This window comes from Desmodus rotundus, chromosome 9 (genome assembly GCF_022682495.2).
Source record: "Desmodus rotundus isolate HL8 chromosome 9, HLdesRot8A.1, whole genome shotgun sequence".
NCBI classification, from domain to species: Eukaryota; Metazoa; Chordata; class Mammalia; order Chiroptera; family Phyllostomidae; genus Desmodus; species Desmodus rotundus.
Window position 1 is genome coordinate 110,567,698 of NC_071395.1, and position 20,022 is coordinate 110,587,719.

General features: G+C 59.5%; 1 protein-coding gene across 2 annotated transcripts in view; it reads right to left on the reverse strand.

The window, feature by feature from the left end:
* Positions 1 to 786: 786 nt before the first annotated feature.
* The window catches only part of UBE2O (ubiquitin conjugating enzyme E2 O), a 48,790-nt gene continuing 29,554 nt past the window's right edge, over positions 787 to 20,022 (reverse strand). The window contains exons 2-18 of one of the 2 annotated variants that reach the window (XM_053912160.2): positions 14,332 to 14,391; positions 14,110 to 14,220; positions 11,863 to 11,960; positions 11,279 to 11,342; positions 10,649 to 10,792; positions 10,102 to 10,211; positions 9,895 to 9,970; positions 9,081 to 9,553; positions 8,469 to 8,623; positions 8,115 to 8,227; positions 7,896 to 8,024; positions 7,151 to 7,240; positions 5,763 to 6,459; positions 5,377 to 5,513; positions 3,191 to 3,394; positions 3,048 to 3,105; positions 787 to 2,921 (exon numbers count right to left, since the gene is read on the reverse strand). In XM_053912160.2, the coding sequence (XP_053768135.1) occupies positions 2,263 to 2,921; positions 3,048 to 3,105; positions 3,191 to 3,394; positions 5,377 to 5,513; positions 5,763 to 6,459; positions 7,151 to 7,240; positions 7,896 to 8,024; positions 8,115 to 8,227; positions 8,469 to 8,623; positions 9,081 to 9,553; positions 9,895 to 9,970; positions 10,102 to 10,211; positions 10,649 to 10,792; positions 11,279 to 11,342; positions 11,863 to 11,960; positions 14,110 to 14,220; positions 14,332 to 14,391 (3,378 nt within the window). In that variant the 3' untranslated portion in view covers positions 787 to 2,262. Of the gene's footprint in view, positions 2,922 to 3,047; positions 3,106 to 3,190; positions 3,395 to 5,376; positions 5,514 to 5,762; positions 6,460 to 7,150; positions 7,241 to 7,895; positions 8,025 to 8,114; positions 8,228 to 8,468; positions 8,624 to 9,080; positions 9,554 to 9,819; positions 9,971 to 10,101; positions 10,212 to 10,648; positions 10,793 to 11,278; positions 11,343 to 11,862; positions 11,961 to 14,109; positions 14,221 to 14,331; positions 14,392 to 20,022 lie in introns of both variants that reach the window. The other variant, XM_053912159.2, reaches the window with a different exon arrangement.

The following is a 20,022-nucleotide window of genomic DNA, read 5'->3' on the forward strand; positions in this document are numbered from 1 at the left end:
GTGGTGTCGTGCTCCTGCCAAGCTCTAATGTTTAATGTTAATGCCCAGTCGTGCCTCTGGGGTTGCAGAGTCATTTCAGTGATGGGCACAGGATCACAGCTTTTGTAGAGGGTAGAGCCCTGCCCTGAAATTACACGCCCAGAAGCCCAGAAGCCAGGGAGCCCAGCCACCTGCCTCACCCCAGACGTGGGAAGCCAGGCTCAGAACCAGCATGGCTTTCTTACCTAGGACTACAGAGCCAGCCAACCTCCGTGAAAAGGGAAAATGCCTCAGGTAAGAGGGGTCAGGGAAACGCGAGGAGCAACAGAACCCAAAGTGGCGGGCCCAGGTCCCTCCTAAGAGTGTTCTGGCATCCCTGCACTGAGGGCCCAGCCCTGGCCTGGCCACCCCCAGCATCCTCTGCCTCACCCTGCCCCGCCCTGGTGGGTGGCTGCTGAGCAGCAGTTAAAACACAGCAGTGAGAGGGGCGGATGCCAGGCTCCCACGCTGGGCAAACGTTCTGGCTCGCAGCCCAGGCCAGGTGCTTCAGTGTTGTCTGCCCCGCATTGGGAAGGTGGCCAACATGGCTAAAAACGGGCTCTTGAAAAACAAACAGCCCTGCCCAGAGACAGGGACACTGACCCACTGAAACATGACCTGCCAGCCCCTGTGAACCCCACGACGGGAAAGGTGGGTGGCAGGGAAGTGCAGTGGGCACCGCCATGGGCCTTCCTGGCAATGGGGGACCTTCTTCCCCCCGGGGAGGGTGTGTGAGGTGCCCGGAGAAGAAAGGCCACAGAGCCCAGGTGAATGGCAGAGGCAGGTTTAATGGTGCCACCTTGTCTGTTTTGTACATTGTAATGAGCCAAACAAAAAAAAAAATGCAAGTAAAAAAAAGGTTTAATCACACAGCACTTTGTACAGATTTCTTAAGCAGTAGGCATTCACATCTCCACGGGAGCAAGGCCCTGGGAAGCACAGACCCCCCAGTCACTCTGGGTGTTTCTCACACGAGACCCGACTCGGCCCCAGGGGCCGTGGCCCGGGCCCCGCTCGTCCTTCCCCTTGGCCGCTGGCCGCTGCCCGCTGGGTGGAAACGACGCTGCTCGGGTGAGGAGCCAGCTTAAGGCGGACAAGACGCATCATGCTTTGGCTTCTTTTTTTGTTTTTTCTAGTAAGAGTTAATATCTTTGCTTTTGAAATTTATTTTCTTTTGACCTTAAATATTACATACATACACCGAAAATTACATACCTGCAATGTGCTCACAGCATCCTCTTAACCTGGAGCTTCACATTTTCAAAAGCTTAGAAAACTTGTAAACCTCGGGGCCTGTCTCTGCAAGGGAGGGGACCCCCCACCGGCCACCTCACTCTCCTCAGACAGAGCCTGCAGAGTTGGTAAGCGAAGGGCTGCCAGGCGGCCTTGACCTCGTGGGGGAGAGGGCTGGCTCCTACCGTGAGCCACAGGCCACCTCCCAGCACTAGCATTGGACAGTGGGAGGGACAGAGTGCATGGGACAGGCCCCCGCATGTGCCAAGGCCCTGGGTGTGCTGCTGCTCCTGTCCCTGGGGTCCTGGGACGGACGGAGCAGGGAGCAGACACGCAAGGCCTCACAGCCAGGACCGCCCGCCCGCCCACGCGGGACAGAAGAGCAAGGCACCTGCAGTTGTTCTTCCCCAGCAGCTCCCCGGCCCTCACGCCACGTGAGCGTGCAAGGGCCACCACCTCTTCCAGTTGTCACCCAGAACACAGCCTGGTCTCCGAAAGCAAGTTCAACAGGCCTGAGGGAGACCCTGTGGTAACTGGGCCAGCACAGAGCCAGGAGTCGGTGACTGCAGCTACAGCTCCCAGGAGAGTGTTGATGCTGGGGAATGAGGGGGGGGCCTGGAGGCATTGGCCGGGACACGGGGAAGCTACCATGGCACTGGAGAGGATGAAAGGGACCAGGGAAGTCGCTGGGGCAACCCACACTTCATGCAAGGCACGGCCACCTGCCCCGCTGCTGCTCTGCACAGTTCTGGGGCCCTGGGCACTGTGCCAGGCCCTTAGAAAACTCCACCTCGACCCGAGATGCAGACGGCAAGGGACAAGTGCTGGGACACTCCGCCTGGGGTGACAAGTGGAAAATCAGCGACAGGACTCAGACTGGCTTTGCACAGGGGGCTCGCCTGCACGTCAGCATCAGACTCTCCTTGGGAAGAGAGGGCCGTGGGGGCTCGCGTCAGGGACAGCGGAGTGGGAAGAGGGGCGGGTCCAGGGGAGGGAACAGGCAGGCAGCAGCTACTTGTCGTCTATGCACTCAGGCATGCCTGCCTCGGCCAGAGCGGCCCGGAACTGCGCCAGAACGCCCCGCACGCTCTTGATGAAGCCCTTAGAGAGCGGGAAGAGGGGGAAGCCGATGTCAGGGTAGCCGCTCTTCTCAGGCAAGAAGCTCCGGTAGCTCTTTCTTCTCTTCTTTGGTTTGACACTGGGTGGCACCGAGGCATCTGGTGCTGCCTCCGAGGTCTGGTCTGTGAGGTCCCTGCTGGCTGTGGCCAGGCCCTGGGCACCGCCCTCTGAGTCTGAGCCCTGGGAAGCCTCGCCGGGGGCCAGCCTGCCGTCCTCAGGTTCCACCTGGCCGCCGTCTTGGAGCTCAGCCACTGCAGAACCACTGTCCTTGGAGGCCCCGCTGGGCAGCGCCTGGGCCCTCTCCAGCAGGGCATGGGTTTCCAGCCAGGACTCGATGCGCCTCACCAGCCGCCAGCCGCCGGTGCTGAAGTGCTGCCGGATCTCCTGCTGGAAGACCTCGGGAGGCCGCCGCACCAGCTGGGTCATGGACTGCACCACGCGGATCAGCGCCATCTCATTGTAGCAGCGGCTGTTCTCGTAGCCTTCCTGCAGGCCCCGGTCGCTGTCGAAGCCAGCCTCGTTGTAGTAGGGCTCGTTCACCAGGATCAGACCTGCAGGCGGGCCGGAGGGAGCTGTCAGGGCCAGCCAGGCCTCCGCCCCGAGGGCAGAGCCAGACCTCCAGGCAGGGGCAGGGGCACAAAAGCCTCCAAGACCACCCCGAGCGCTGCCCACGGTACCTTGGATGGAGATGAGCACCTGGAGAAGGCTGGACTTGCTCGTCCACCTCTCTGTCCCCTGAAACACACACAGCACAGTCAGCTCCATCCCCAACACCGCCCCAGCGGGCTGCCCCCAACCCAGGTGGTGGCGTGATGCTCACCTTTCCGATCCAGGTGCCTAGCAGGCTGACACACACCTTCCCGTTGTCATACAGGTTGGGGTTCAGACGGCCACTGCACTGGGAGAGGTAGCAAAAGTGGGGGGGCACAGCTGGGTAGATGTTGGGGAGCTGGATGTCAAACAGGTAGAGGCCGTCCTCATAGGGGGTGCGCGTGGGGCCCTTGATCAGGGCTGAGAAGAGGTCCTGGGGGAGGGGAGGCTATGGTTGGCTAGGGCTTCCGCACAGGGTCTGGTTTTGCGATTTTCCAGGGTGCTGTGGACACGGGAGCAGTACCCGGGCCAAGACACACCACCAGTGGCCGAGGAGGTGAACGAGAACCTCCCTGCACAGGCTGGGCACCTTTTAACTCCCAGTATCCAAGGGGTTTTCCAAACGGGTTTTTATCCTACCAGGTTTTATTCCTCACAAATCATTACTTTAAAGTTGTATTCCACCCTGGCTGGCGTAGCTCAGTGGATTGAGCACAGGCCTGTGAACCAAAGGGTTGCCGGTTCAATTCCCAGTCAGGGCACATGCCTGGGTTGCAGGCCAGGTCCCCAGTAGGGTTGGGGGCGTGCGAGAGGCAACCACACACTGATGTTTCTCTCCCTCTCCCTCTCCTTCCCTCCCCCCCCCTCTAAAAATAAATAAATAAAAAGTCTTTAAAATAAATAAAGAAAGAAAGAAAGTTGTATTCCTCGAAACAGCTGCCCTGAACCCAGACCAAAAAGGCAAACAACAAACACAACTGGTCAGAAAATGGAAGGAAGAATATTCCAGGATGGCCAGGCTGTACGTGCTTCCAAGGAACCCGAGGAACAAGAGGACCTGAGCCCTGGACGAAGTGCTGGGAGACCACCAAAGGGCCTCGGGCCGCTCAGCCCTGAGGGTGACTCCCCACAGCAAGCTGCCATCACCGGTGTGCGGAAGGGCTGCTGGCGAGGGCCTGGATCCTTTTACACATTTTCCCAGGGGCCTCAGGGTCCCACGCTGCTTCCCTTTCCCTCAGAAGGAGATTTGGAAAAAACAGAACAAAGGAAGAAGTACTATTCCCTTTGTCCCTCCGTAGAACTGAGACAGGTTGGAACTTTCAAAAAAGATTTTACTAAAACCCAAGAAAATACAAAAGTATTAAGAAGCTTGAGCAGCAGCCCACGCCAGTTCCCGGCCCTGCCCCATGGTCTCTGGCACCACGGCCACCTGGACAGACCCCTCTGTGGGCTCTGCTTTGGCCCCTTGCTCCAGGGCTGGGCCCTCAGTCTGACTCTCCCTCTGTCTCGCAGGGTGCCTGGCACCCAGAGGGGCCCACAGGGGTCTGCTGAATAAATACGGCGCTGGCCAGTGTGGCTCAGTTGGTTGGAGCATCATCCCATAAGCTGAAAAGGGTGTGGATTTGATTTCTAATCAGGACATGTGCCTAGATTGCGGGTTCAATCCCCCGCTCAGGATGCATACAGGAGGCAACCAGTCGAGGTTTCTCCCTTTCCCTCTTCCTCTCTGGGAGGATTTAAAAAATGAAGTGAAAAGAGGTGGAAGGGGCCTGCCCGTTCCTGGAGCGCAGCACAAGGACGCAGTGACACTGACTGGGGCTGCACGACTCAGACCCCAGGCCTGCCACCGAGACAGGAGAGGAGGTGGGGTGGCGCCGTCCCAGGAGGACGGCTATTCTGGAGCTAAAGAGGGATGGGCCAGACCAGTGTGACTCAGCGTGGGGCTCTCAGAATTACCCTGCAGAGCGAAAGAGCGAATTACAGGTGACGTATAAAATGACATGCTAGTTATGTAAAACCATGCAAAACAGTATGTGTTTATGATGATGCATGAGAATGGGCGAAATTTAACAGGTGTGTGTGACAAGACGCACCAAACTTCCTGAGTCATGACCCCCGAGGGCGGGGGACAAAGACAACTTCGGTTTTTCTGTAATGTTCTCATTTTTCATTTAGAAGGCCGGACTCGGGTAACAACCATATAATTCAAAGCTAACTCTAAAACAGAAAGAACGAGCCGCCTGGTGTAGACACGGGCACTGGGCTCGGGCCCTCACCTGACCAAGCCTGTTTCCTGCCTTATCAGAAGTGTGGGCTGCCTCTCAGGTGCCATGTAGGCTGGAAGGTCAGGGCGCCCACACGGCACGTCTGCACCTGCCCGCGCCAGCCCACGCCAGCCCACGCCAGGCTACTTGCCATTCTGTCCTCAAAAGTCTTGACCATGATGCCATCGGGCAGCGAGGTGGCCAGCAGCGCCATCTCCTTCCGCACGGTGCTGAAGAACTTCTTGGCTTCTGGAGGCTGGAACTCGATTTTCTTGAAAGAGTGATTCGCTGGAGGAAGAGAGAATGTTCAGGCCCTGCTGGCAAGGCCCTGAGCACTCCATCCAGAAAGGTGGCCCCCGGGTGCGCTCCCCAGGTGGGTGAGTACACCCACACTTGTCCCACCCACTTCTCCTGCCATCAGGACTCGGGGCCACACCAGGGCAATGTCCGGTCCCTGCCCCTGGCCTGGAGCAGCAGTTGGGCCGCAGGGGGGTGCCTCCCACCCCCAGTCTGTATACACAGAAGGGGCTGACTCACAGGGCGCAGACTCGAGCACCGAGAAGACCTCGCCCTTGGCGCTGGTGAAGGTGACACCGGGCTTGCCGCCACACTGCTGGCAGAGCACTGGGGTCTCGCTGGGCCACTCGGCCTTGACAGGAGACTGTGCCTCGGGCCTGTCCTCCTTGCGCTCTGCGTCCGGCAGGGCCTCCATTTTCTCCTCCTCTGCGATGGCCACGTTGTCCAGGGTCTTCTTGAGGTTTTCCTGCAGCTTCTTGATGTCATCCAGAAACTTCTTCTCCCTAGTCGGTTTCTCAGGCTCCACTGTGGGGGAGGTGGGGGATCCCGTCAGAAGCTGCTCCACGGTCATGTTCTTCAGGCTCTCCAGGATCTTGATGGCCTCTTTCAACTCCCGGAAGCTCTTCGGGGGCCCGTCCTTGCCAGCCTTCTCCATCAGCCCGGCCACCGGGGCAGGCATGGCCACTGCTCCTTGAATGGCGGCAGTGGCAGCCTCCTCACTGATCACCACTCCCTTATCCTCCTCGGTGGCCGCCGGCTGCTCCGCAGGTGGGATCGGGGGCTCCTCTATCTTGGGGTGCTCGTCCTCTACCAACCCATTGTCCGTCTCCCAGCTGTCGCTGTCGTCCTCCCACTCGTCGGAGGACGCCCCACTGGTGCTGCCTTCCACCGAGTCGTAGTCCGACTCCTCGATCTCGGACTCGATGTTGTACAAGTGCTACAGGCAGACGGGTGTGGGCCACTCAGAAGAGCTCTGCCAGGCGCCTGAACCTCACAGCCAGGGGCCTGGAGGCCCTGCCACCTTCTTTCCCCTCCCCTGCTGTGGGCTCTGTGGGCAGCTTCTCTGTGCCAGGCAGCCCTGTCTCTGAGAGGTGGCTTTGCCTGCCCCACCCCAACAGCAGCACCTGGAGCCCCAGCTGCCAGGCCTCTCCTGCACTGTGTGCACTGAGTTGGCATCTGCCTTTGTGGGCAAACCCAGCCCACCTCCAGCAGACTCAGGCCTGAGGCCTCTGTGGGGCTTCACTGGGAGCTGGGAACATGCCAGAGGAGGGGAGAGCCACTCCCTTGCCCTCACTGTCCTGTGGAAGTCTTCCTGGAAGTGTTGGTGGCTCTAGTGCCTAAAGGAAGTAACCTGCATTTCCTCAGCACAGTGAGATGGGGGTCCCGGCAAGCCCGGGAGGTTTGTGAAAATCCACACACACACCAGGCAATCTGGGGAGGCTGTACGGGGCCTAAGGCTACAGAGCTTGCCCTTCCTCTCACGCCTTCCCTGAGACCGCCACCCACAAGGCAGCCTTCATGGGAGGCGTTGAGAGCGTGTCACCTGCTCCCCAAGCTGGGTGGGGGACAGACTATGGCTTCCAGCCCGACTGCCACGCTGAACAGTGTGGGCCTTCTCAAGGCCTTACCTGGGGCAGGATGATGGTCTTGGAGTTGTCAGCCCACACCACCTCCACCTTGCTGCTGACGTCCACACGGGCCACCTGGCCGACCGATGGCTGCCGGGCAAATGGGACAGGGTCAAGGCCGCAGTCCTCCAGGAGGGGTGAGGGCCAAAGCACCTCTGAGCGGAAACGTCGGCAGTGGGTGGCAAGGGTGTGCGGTGAAAACTGGAGGAGGCCACAGTGAGTGACCGAAACGTGGGACCCTCCCATTCGAACACCTCCAACGTGCCCTGTCCCGAGTTCCCACGCCACCTGGCCTCGGAGTATACGACGCCTACTCCTTCCCTCCTCCTCGCAGCATTCTGGCTGCTCCAGGCCTCCTGTCCCTCTCGGGGCGGGGTTCCAGCCTCAGGACTTTTGTGCCTACTCCTCCTCTGCTGGAGTCTGCCCCACCCCACCCAACATCCCCGCCTGTTCTCCAAAGCCAGCTCAGACACCACATCCCTGCATCAGTCAGCAGCGTGCCCATGGTGCTCAGGAGAAGGGACAGGGCTTCCCTTGTTGTTGACCAGCAGGGTTCAGGGAGCAGCAGCTGCCTGAGTGCGATCTGACCTCCGCAGGAGGCCAGGCTGAGTGGCAGCCAGGGATCAGGCGGAGGACTCGCAGGTCTGGTCTCCTGGAGCCACCTGGTGGCACCCCCTAGGAACTGCAACCATTACTCGGTGGGGAAGCAGCTGTGGGACCTGGAACTTGGGGGCGGGGCACAAACCTCATCCTCCTTGGGAGGAGCTCCATCCTCAGCATTGCCAATGCGGATGACGATATCCGTTGTGCGGAACCGGAAGTCAGGGTGGTCGGCAATGTCGTAAACACTCACGTCTTCCTCCTCTCCAATCAGCTAGGGCACGGAATGAGTGGTCATGAGCCCAGGGCCCACACCCAGTCCCCGAAGCCCACCCTTAAGGAAGACGCAGGGCCGCACGCTCACCTCGACATCATCCCCACTTGGCCTCAGCTTGAACCACTTCACCACGCAGGTGCGGCCCACATGGTCCCCAGACTGCACCACTCCGTAGATGGCGGGGTCTGGACAGCTCTGGACTGGGGAGCCGGAGAGCACACGACTGGCCCAGGAGTCCTGGCACACCACCTGCATCACCCTCCCTCCCACGCCTCCGGCCTCGCGGGGCACAGACCAGCAGAGGCTAAGGAAAGGCTTCCCCAGTCCTCAGGAGCGAGCCACCTTCAAGGGGAGGCTCCTCCTGACCCTGAGACCTCGCGCCCACTTTTCCCAGGGCCACCCAGGCCCTCAGCAGGGATGGCTTTCCAGAGTTGGCACTACCTCGCTTGTCCACCACGAAGTCCCCGGGACAGAACTCGTTGTTGTCCAGGTGGTGCACCGGGAAGAGGTCGTTGGAGCGGATGCTGCGCTCCACGGAGCCGTCCTGCCACATCACATCTGCTGAGGTCATCGTGGTCACCACCTCCACCGCCACCCTGCAGGGCGGGAGCAGTGAGCTGGGCTGTGCAAAAGGCCTCCTGGAGGCAAGGGCAGGGCTCCAGCCCTCCACACCCCTGTGGACCTGCTGGCCTGAAACTCTTAGTCCCCGGCAAGGAGGAAGACAAACAGGCCGGAAGACGCTCACCTGCAGCGCTCATGCCCTGCAATCCCCCGAGAACAGCCCCATCTGGGAAATCTCAAGTCAACGGGGTCCCAGGGGCAGACCTGGGGTCAAGGCCACCGTCCCATCCTCTGCCTTACTCCCAGATCTCTCCTCAACCCTGCGCCAACCCCAGGCACCTACATCATTTCAGCTGGGCACCCCCCTGCCCCAAGCCTTTACAGGCTGCACACCATGTGCGCGCGAGCCCGAGTGTGTGCGTGTACACCAGGCCAAACGGGTGGTCTCAGGCTGGACACTCAGCCAGGAGGGAGGACATCCCCTGGGTGTACCTATCCCCCGGCTTGAAGTCCCGGGTGATTTTATTCTTCTTCCTCTTGTGTTTTCGCTTTAAGTTCTTGATAGACAAGGGGATGCTCTTTTTGCGACTCGTGCCACTGCCGCTCTGGGAGGAAGTGGTGGAGCTGGCGGAGGAGGTGACTGAGCTGGTGTCATCCGTGTCATCAGCGGCCTCGTCATCCGCGTCCTGCTCGGCCGAGTGCAGCCTGTCGTCTCCGCCTTCCTTCAGCAGAAAGGGGGGCAGCTGCTCGCCCACCTCCGGAGCCTCCTCCAGGCCCTCGTCCTGCATCTCCACTGGGCTGGGGGACCCATCGGGAGTCTCCTCGGGGCTGGCGGACCCCGTTTCGCTCTTTGCTTTGGCCCCCCCTTTCTTGCCTGGGTCCTCCGTGGAATGGTCCCTGGAGCACTGGGTGTCTGGGGAGCAGGACATGATCCTCACAACCTGCTTCTTCAACAGGCGCTTCACCTGCAAGAGCAGAGCGGGCAGGAGGGAGCTGTGGCGGGCAGGGCTGACCTGGCCCTGCCCTGCCCTGGGGGCGTGGGACACCCAGGCAGGCCTGACCCCAGGCAGCTCAGTCTGGGGGTGGGTGACAGCTATACACACCTAAGTGGCCTGCAAGGGTCATCAGGGCTGCCCCTCAAGGCCTGTAGCACAGACTGTCCTTCCTGGCTGTGAATATAGCTCAAGGCCAGTTCCTCAAACGCCCACCAACCCCAGCCCCGAGGACATACCTTCTTGGCCATAGAGCCCTCCCCCTGGGCGCAGTGTTTTTCTGGACATTCACAGGCAATCTTGGCCAGCTCTACCTTGGCTGGGAAGACAAACAGACAGCGCTCCCCCAGCTGCCGCTGAGCATGGTCAAAGCATCCGAGACGCTTCACCCTGCGAGGGGGAGGAGAAGCGGGGGTTGAGCCAGCACTTCTCAGCCCCCCATAGCTGTGACTGTGGCCCGGAGACCTGCTTAGGGCCCATCCCTGAGGTTGCTGAGTGGGTGGCATGCTGGAGCCACTCACCTGCCTAGGTTTTCCTGGGTGATGACAGAGGGTGGGGGGCTGACGCTGTCCGTGCCCCCTGGACAGAAGCTCTTGGTAATCCATGTGACTTTCAGTTCTACAACCTGCACCTGGGGACAGTGAATGGAACAGGGCCACAGTCAGCAGCTGCCCAGAGCCCACCTGACCTCCAGCGCAGGAAGCGGGTCTTCCTAGTGGTGCACCAGGTGCAACACCCCTGAGCAGGCCCCACCTGCCACCACAGCCCCACCAGGGGGCCCTGTCACCTCCTCACCACTGGTCAGGGCCCAGTGGACTTACTACTCATCACTCCCCAACCTTGCTCAGCCTGGGTTGGCCAGGCTGGGGGACATCTGCCTACTGGCCACTCCATGACCACAGCATGGGTTCCCATTATCCTCAAAGCCCGTTCAGATAAGAGGGTCCAGAGGCCAGTGAGTGGGGCTTAGCTCTCAGAGCAGGCAAGGATGGGGTGGGCAGCAGCTCAGCTCCCGGGTATGGAGGCTGAGGTCCCAGCCCCCACTCCCGTCCATTCCCCAGGCCCCACCTCTTCTACCACAACCCGGAACTTGCTCTTGGTGCTGAGCACAGGCTTGACTCCCGACAGCCACTGGACACTGGAGAAGATCTTGGCGGGGCCAATGAGCACCTGGCCCGGGTAGAAGCCGTAGGAATCATCAAAGAAGAGACCCTGCAGGACATGGAGCCAGAGGACGGTCCTTGTGAGTGGTGCCCCCTCAGGGGATGGTGTTTCCATGCCCCTCCACCCCCACCTCTTGCTTACCCCACCAACACCTGCCCCAATACAGGCCTCCACACTCCCCAAAACACACCCTGAGGCCCCTCAGCCCCAAGGTGTGTGTCAGTCACCGGGGCCTCACTGAGACACCCATCCGACTCATTGCGCTCTGACGGGCTCGCACACTCGTGCAGACTGTCCGGAACTAGTGCTCTAAAGTGCCACGTGCACTAAAACGCCGCACACTTTCCAGGGCAGGAGAAAGATTTTAAAAGATGAGATAAAAGCTAACAAAATATAAAGAGAAGTTCTAGTACTTTCTGCCCTTTTCTAGGAAACCTAGCCTGGGCCAACTACAAGCTCCTTGCTCAGAAGCCCTTTTTCCTGCACGGCCCAGAGGGATAAGGAATACGGCCCCCCCACCCCCGCCCAGTGTACCGAGTCGCTGACGTGCGGGCAGACGTCGTAGAGCTTGGCGCCGTCCTCTGTGTTCATGGAGCACCTGCAACAGTGAGCACGGGCTTGGTCCCCACACGGCCCGGCGGCCGAGCCTCGGCGTGGCAGCCAGGACCAGGTGTGGGGCTGGGCAGTTCCAACGTGGGTTACCCAGAGGCACTGGTACGTCACACACCCTAAAACGGCAGTTCCTCCTCCATTCACAGCTCAGCATCTGAGCTGGCACAAATAAGTCTCCTAAAATGAACAAGACCCTAACCCAGGATCTGAGTGCTCAGCACCATTCGAATGCCTACATAAAGCACCAGCTCCTAGCAGATACCGAGTTATAACGCTTTTCTCCTAGAACCAAGACAGGGCAAAGGCCAGAACCGGAGTGAGGGAGTTGGGCTTCGGCGCTAAGAGACCCGCCTAGGGTCAGGCCCCAAATGCCTGCAGCACCGTGCACGACCCTTATGGAAGAAGCCTGTGAGCACAGGCCCGTGAACCCCCACCCCCCCCCCCGCCCCTTCCCGCCATCTGGCAGCGCCCAGGCCGAGCGGGGGATTCCTTTGTGGCGAGCGTACCTGGCGCCATTGGACAGCTTCAGGATGATCTGGTTCTTCAAGTCGTAGACCTTCCCCAGCCAGCAGTCATAGGCTATGTAGTCCCCGTACATGAAGGGCTGCAGACCAGGGCGCAGGGGTGTGAGGGACGGCAGGCACCCGCCCCCTCTGTCCCACCGGGCAGGGAGGAAGGGTCTAGGCAGCTTGTCGCCCGACTGGTTGTATAGAACCTAAGTAACTGCTGCAGCAGGCTGCCGCCGCTTTTTAAGCTGCACCCCCACGCCCCTTCCCAGTGTGGCGGAGGAGGTGGTAGGGCTGCCTAGTGGTGATGGAGAGTCTGGTGCCACCCAAGGAGATAGGACTCCTGGGGGAGAGTGGGCCGTGGAGGTCGGTGACATGGACAAGGCAGGCAGGGGACTGAAGCAAACGAAAAAAACATACTGAGAGCACCAAGGGCCAGGCTTCTCCAAAGCACAGGGGAGAGGAGGAGTGTTTGGGGCGCTGGAGGTTCCCGGACAAACTCACACTTTAATGTACACGTGGGGCAGGCGGTGACAATTTAGCTGTGTGCCTGTCTAAACGTACACACACACACACACGTGTCTTAGTCTGTCCTGACGGGGCCTGGTGGCCATCAGCACCACGGCACACACCCACATCTCGGTTCTGAAACTGGGCTCTCTCCTTGGAAAGGAGCCAGGGCTCCTGGGAGAAAGGGCTGATTCCAGGGCTGGATCAGAAAATGTACCACATGGAGAGTAAGAAAGGGCCAAGAAAGAAATGATGGGGACCGTCAAAAGGTCATGTGCCAGTTCGAAGGGGCTCCTACTGGCCAAACCGAGGATCTTTAAACAACAAAAACAAATAATGGTGGTAACGGACCACAAACTAAACCGAACGGGCGCTCTTGTGAAAGGTGAACGAGGACACGGGCGGATAGGGCGGAAGTGAAGCTCTTCCACACAGCGGAAGCCTGCTCATCAAGACACGGCGGGAGCGGTGGAACCATGAAGCCGCCACGCAGCAACCGCGGAGGCGCCAGGGGGCAGGCTGGGGCCGATCATGGAGCAGGTTATTGACATGGTCCTGGAATCTCCCCCCACAAAACCGAATTGTTTGCCAAGGGGCACAGGAGGCTTCACGGTGGGGAGACGTGGCAGATGCCACCGTGACCAAGGATCACCACGAATATCGCCTTGGAGACACCACTGGCCACTGCGGGCCAGAGGACTTGGCCGCATTCTGGGGCCGTCCTGCCACGGGTGAGGTCCTGTCACAGGTGGGAGCCGACCACAGACAGCTGCCCGGTAAGGGCCAAGCGGTGGGCGTGTCAGGACATGGGAGGCAAAGCAAGACTGGGGACCAGGCCCAGTAAAGAGATCAGAAAGCTGACCGGTAACCACAAAGTGTGTTCCTGAATGGAATGCTGGATCAAAATGGGGCAAAGAATATTGGTGGGCCCTGGCTGATGTGGCTCAGTGGACTGAGTGCCAGCCTTCGAACCAAAGGGTCACAGGTTCAATTCCCAGTCAGGGCACATGCCTGGGTTGCAGGCCAGGATTCCAGTAGGGGGCAGGCAATAGGCAAGCACAAATTGATGTTTCTCTCCCTCTCTTTCTCCCTCCCTTCCCCTCTGTCTCAAAATAAATAAATAAAAAGCCTTAAAAAAAAAAAAAAAGAACATTGTTGGGACAACGGAACGGGGCCTGTGGATCAGATAGTCGTGTACCAATCCCCTAATTTGGGGGACTGGTGGTTATGTGGGAGAATGTTCCTGATTTTGGGAAATACGCTTTGTGGTATTCAGGGACCATCGGGCCTCATATCTGTAGCTTGTCCTCAAATGTCTGAGGAAAAAAGGGGTTTGAGGGGAAAAACGGCTAAGGAAAGGGGAGGAGAGGCGGGGGCGGGGCCCGGGGACAGAGCAAATGGAGTGTAACGCTAACTGCTGAGGAGGCGGGGCTACAAGAACTTTTGGTAAGTCTGAAATCATTAAAAAGTAAATCATTGAAAAGAAGCTGGCTTTACAGAGAGAGAGAGAGGCCTGTCGGAACGGAAAGCAGACAGGAAGAGCAGCACACCTGCAGTGCCGGGGCTCTGGCCCCGAGCCTGAGGGCCGGTCTGGCCTCACGTCTCAATGGCTCACACCTCACAGCCCGAGGCCCCCCCCACCCTGCTCGGCGGCCTCTGACCCGAGAGAGGCAGCACTCCTGTAGTCCCACCCAGAGAAGCAGAGAGCCAGGGGCGCCGCAGCAGCAGGAGGCTCACCCAGATGTGCTGCAGGTCCCTGCTGTTGACGGGGTAGATGATGCAGTTGGTACCGACGAGCTTGACGGCGCAGTCGATGCTGACGTCGATCACGGTGCCACACTGGCTGTCCTGGGGGGCGAGGCACCCAGGCCTGAGCAGGCCCCTGGAGCCAGGCCCTGGGGAAGACCCAGCCCGGCAACCCCAAGGAGCCCCCCGCCAGGCCTGGGACGCAGGACTCACGGTGGATCGCATGTGCCGGACCACGTCCCGGGGCACCACGGAGCGGTCCTCTAGTTTCAGCTGGACAAGAAAACACAGGCGTGAGAGACTGGCCTCTGGCGTGGCCACAGGGTGTACACACTTGTCCCAGCTTCCTGGGAGCGGTGGCCCACTGGAGCGAGTGCTCGGACCCTAAGTGTTGAGGTCGGTTTTCCAAACACACACCCTCTCACTGCAGCCAGACTGAGAGACTTCAGACCTCCAAGCTCTGACCCCCGCCGCAACCAAAAGCAAACACTAGGCCACAGGTGGCACACACAAGGCCCGCGGGCCGGCCCGGCACCTTGTTTCTACCCGGCGGCAGTGCTGAGCTCCTTGCTCCTAGTGAAGGAGTAGCTACATGTACACAGTCCTAAAGTTACATTCAGCCCTTTGAAGGCAACCGCGAAGCTGATGTGGCCCCTGGTGAAAATGAGTTTGACACCCTGCACTCGGCTAATGGGGGTAATTTTGACCAAACAGTGGCTAAATGACAGATCACATAAAACATCATTTAAATTAGAGATTTAAGAGCCTGTTCTACAGAGAGCGCAACACTTGTTGGGAGTGAAATCCTTTTTCTCCTTTGTGCAAGTGCCTGCCCCCGGCCCCGCGAGGAGGGCCGAAGAGAGAGTGGGGCGGCGGAGGGGTGTCACAGCGAGCCATGGGTCACCCTGGTGGCCCTGCAGCCGGCTATCACCCGACACCACCTTCCAATCCGGACTATCTGTCCCGCCAGCCGCAGCCTGCTCCTTATCTGCCGCGCTGCGGAGCCCTGCAGGCTGCTGAGTAACTCGCGTCACCCGGCTTTGGGAGCCTGGCCAACTGCACAGGGAGCACCTGACCCACCCTCCACAAACACCCCGCAGTGGCCGCCCTCCTCCAAGAGGGCAGCTGGGGTCTCAGGAGGGCAATCCCCTCCCCCTGCCGGGCACTGGATCCCCCTCCCACAGCCCAGGGGGGAGAGGTTCCCCGTCAGGCCAGTCAGTCTGCTCTGTGGGCCCCCAGCCTGGGGCCACTCCTCTGTAGTCCCTCATCGTCAAGGACAGACACCTGCCTGCAAGTCCTCAAACCACAGGGTGGGTGAGCTATTCCCTCCAATGTTTCTCTACAGTCTCAAGCCCTGGGGCATGGAAAGGTCACCTCCAGAGCAGGAGAACTGAGACACTGGCTCAAGGTCACCAACATTTTGGCAATGATGACTGAAACCAACTCCACTAGAACTAGACTGTGACTTAAAAAAAAGTCACAGATTATTAAAAAAAATAAACAGGGAGCGACAGGCCTAGCCATCGATAAGCAGTCAGACTTTCCTATAGGTAACATAAGCCCGTGACCCAGATGAGACCGAGCCCAGGCGTTAAGCATGGGGGTCCTGGAGCCAGACACACAGATGTGCCAGCTCGGAAACCTCAGGCCAGTCGCGCACGCCTGTGGGTATAAAATGAGGGGACAGCGGCCATCTCTGAGCGGTGGAGGGGGTTACCAAGGCGGCGCGGGGCACGTGGTAGGGGTTCCGCAAGCACTGGCGGTGATCCCTCCGCCGGACAACACGGCCCCGGGTGGAGGCTCTTCTGAGTCCTAGGCCCTGAGTTCTGCTTCTGCTCAAAGATCCCAGGAGGCTGTGTGGGGCCATGTGGCCCTCTGCTATGGGTGTGGTGGCCCAACAGTGCCACTTTTCTAATGCAAAGAACATCCTACCCTGTGACCCCTGTGCCCAAGCCTCTGGTCTGGAACGTGGCATTATCAGTGGCGACCCACCCTCTCTCAGACCTCTCTCATTTCAGACTCGGGGCTTTCCAACGTGCCATAGACACCAGAAGTTGCAGCCCCAGGAAATTCAACGGGAGAGAGACGGTGCTGTGTGGGGTGGCAGGGGAGGTCGTTCTTGGTATGAGCTATGGCACTCAGCTCAGGGGCCCCCGAGAGGGGCCCACATGGAGCCTGCAGATCACGTCCCTGCCTTGGCAACTGTGTTGGTGTTCAGGAGAGCTTGCAGGACAGTGGCCTGGGCGCAGGCCCTCAGTCAGTGTGGCCTCTGATGGGACGCGCTCCCCAGGTGCAGGGGAAATGGAGGTTCCTGCTGAGGCCTAAGCAGGAGCCACGCAGCCCGCAGAAGCTGCCTGGCACCACCGCCAGGCCAGGGTAGGTCGTCTCCTGCTCGCCTCGGCCACAGCGCCCCCCGGGTGGGACAGGGAGCCCGGTGAGCCGACGCCAGCCTCTCCTGACCTGCCAGTGTGAGACTCCCCTGCCTGGTGAAGCTGGTCCTCAGGCCCCTCTAGTCTCCCGGGACAAGGAGCGACATTGCTCAAGAGCCCTGACACGGGGGGAAGCAGAGTGGGAGCGGCAGGGAGAACCGTGTGCTGGGGTGCCGCTATCCTGGCAACACTCCCTTTCCTCGGGAATCCCAGAAAATGAGGAGCAGACGTATAGAAGGGCTCCCCTGCCACCCGCGTGCCCCGCCCTGGATGCTGCCTTTCTCCACGGAGGCCGCCCTCTGCCAGCTGTGTGCCTCTCACTCAGCAGGCTCCGCTTCCGCTCCCTGCTGCCGTCCGGGCGCCCTGCACCCTGTGTTGGAAGGGGTTGCTGTGCTTGTGCACGCCCAGCTCCACCCGTGCCGACTACGCTCTCGGCCACGTTCTAGCCACAGTCTGAGTTCTAGACTGTGAGCAACCCCCGGCTCCCCCGAGGAAGCAAACCATTACTGCCATTCCCATTCCACAGAGAAGTGAGCGGAGCCGGCCCTGGAACCCCGCAGTCCAGCTCGTCGCCTGGCCCCCTAGCGGCAGAGAGGACAGAGGAGAGCACGTCCCTGGAAGGCCCACACATTCCACTCTGACAGACAGCGGCTCTCCTGGTCGTGAAAGCAGTAACGCTCCGTTCACTTCTGGGGCCCAGGGAAGGCTGCTGCTGGGGCCCAGCTGCCGTGCCTGCAGGCCCCAGCGCCTCCGGAGGGCTCAGGTGGGAGAAGCCCTCCTCCCCTCATCACACCCACAGAAGATCAAGCGGCAGGTCCCCATATCACAAGAACCAGACGCCCCAGAGACTGACCTCAAGGGTGCTGTACCTGCTCCAGGAAACCGCACTTCCAGAGCAAAGCCACCCCAGGAACAGAGCCGTGTGCTTTGCTGCTGTTGGTAGGTGCAGCCTGAATGTGGTTTTAAACACAGTGCTACCAGGGTGGGGTCTGAGGTGGGACAGGTTTCAACTGTCGTCCCTGAGTTCCCGAACCTCTGACGTGGTGAACTATTAGCATTTCTGAGTGAGAGCTGTAGCTACCAGAAGTTTCTGAGCATTAAAACAAAAAAAAGAAGAAAAGATAACACCAAAACGGGAACGTGTCTCCGAGCGAGGGGGTTTAAAATGAGCACGCATTACTTTGCACACTTGTGACGTGTCTGCTGGAGCCAAGAACCGACTCCTATGCCCCCACGCCCTCCTCCGGGAGCAGGAGCACCAGACACACCTGCCCCGTGGCAAGGGGTACCGGCACCTGCTTCCAGAGAGCTCACGCACCGGCGCAACGAATGCTGGGACCCACGTTCCTGCTCTCGGCAGTGCCCCTCCCGGCACCCTGGGGAGCAGAGACTGACAGGCAGACTTGGGCCTGGCAGTGCTAAGTGCCGCACAGAAGCAATGCAGTGCGGGTGTGTGAGAGAGAGCCTGGCCGTGGGAGGGGAGAGCGAAGGCCTCACTTTAAAGGGGCCACTCCAAAGGGCAGGGAGGGAGGGGCTGTCCCAGCAGAGGCTGGGAGGGCTGTGCAGGGCAAGTGGTTCAGGCCTTAGATCTCCTCCTGAGCGAGACCAGGCTGCTGCAGGGCTCTGCGCAGAGGGCCTGCCTGGCCCTCACAGTACAGGGACCACACGCTGCTGGGCAGAGGCCATGCTGGGAGACCAGTCGGCCCAGTGCTTGGTTCTCCAATGGGGGCGATCCTGCCCCTGCAAGAGGACACTTCTAGTTGACACCACTGGGGCAAGGGACTTCTGGTATGTAGTGGGCGGAGTCCAACAGCATGAGCCCCGCCCCCCACAACAAAGCATCGCAGGAGTGGAGTGGAGGCTGGGAGGCCCTGAGGCTGCTTGCAGAGAGGGTGGTCCCGAGGGGGGGAGGAAACACTGAGGGAAGGGCTGACCAGGGGCTCCAAGCCAGAAAACAACACGATGGCGAGGGAGGCGGCCAAGTGGCAGGGAGGCGCCGGGCACCCCTCCCATCCCCCTCTAGAGTTCCCTGAGCTCCACCCTGCCAGGAGGACCACTCTCCCTGCCTCCCCTGACCCACCCTCCTCTCCACCAAAACACTGCAGGAGCTGAGCTGGTCCCACAACTCTTGGTCTAAACCTTCATTTATGACATTTGTCTTGACTGACCTGGAAGAAGCCAAACTCACTGTATAAAAATGTTCCAGGGAGAGAACAGGGCAAACTGAGGCTGATCAATAGGCTGAAATGGAGGAAATGACACAAGAAGCTACTTCCAAGTGGATCTGAACACCACATCCTGCAGGACTGTGGGGCCCCAAGGGCTGGCCCGCTCGGTGGAGGCCAAGCACGTGCCCTGGGAATGGAAGGTGGCCTCAGGCCTGGTCACTGGCACCCGCACCAGAACGCTGACGGTGTTGCAGAGCAAGGCAGGGGGTGGTTCATGATAAATTATTACAGAAAGGATTCCCCCTTTCTGTCTCTGGAGGTTCCTTCCCCCACGCCCACCTGCTAGGTTCGAAATGCCCGCTGCCAGAGGAAAGACGTCTCTCAATGCCAGAGACTGGTGAAAAGGAAAGGAATTGTTTATGTAAAAGTTACACAAACTTAGAGTAATGACTTAATGTCTTCAATAAGATACTAAAGTCCTCTAGAACACCCACAGATGCACACAGTCCTTCCCTCTCCCTGTGCCCAGTCCAGGGTACCGTGTCTCAGGAAAGGAAGTAGAAGTCCGTGATTCAGGCTCCCGGCTCCATCAGCTGTGTGGCTGCTGCAATCTCCAGTTAATCCAAAGCCATGTGGCACCTTCTCATGGCCCACCAGCAAGAGTCCTTTCTCCCCTTTTTCTATGGCTGCAAAGTCTCTCCTGCTGCCTAAGCCACGTGGCAAAAAGAAGCACTCCAAAACCACGTGGTCCTCTCTACTCTCCTTCAGAACCGCGTGGTCCTCTCTTTACTTCACCAAAGCTGCCTGATCCTGGCCCTCTTCCTTTCCCCTCAGAACCTCGTGGTACTCTCCTCTTTTACTTCAGAACCACATGGACCTCTATCTATCTACTTGCTTCAGAACCTCGTGGTTCTCCCATTTACTTCAGAGCCGCGTGGTCTACTCCTTTCTCAAAACCTTGTGGTCCTCCCCCTTCTATGGCTGCCGCGCCTAGGTTTAAATCCCAGCGCCCATCTTCCTTTGCAGCCCCATTTCCGACTCCTCCTACAGTCAGTTACACCTGCCAGCATCCCCGTATTCTTCCAGCTTTACTGGGCTGCCATAGTAAGTCTGGGCAGGTGTGGCCCCATGGCGTGGAGCCAATCATCTCCAAGCTCTCCTGCAGGCCCTGTAACCAGGGGGGAGTTGCTTCCCAGACCCATCTTGGGTGGAAGTCACTCCCATCTCCCTGGCTCAAAGCAGGGCCACAGCTATTTAACATTATCTATGAAACCAGTTAAAGATTATAGATATGTTAAATGACTGCC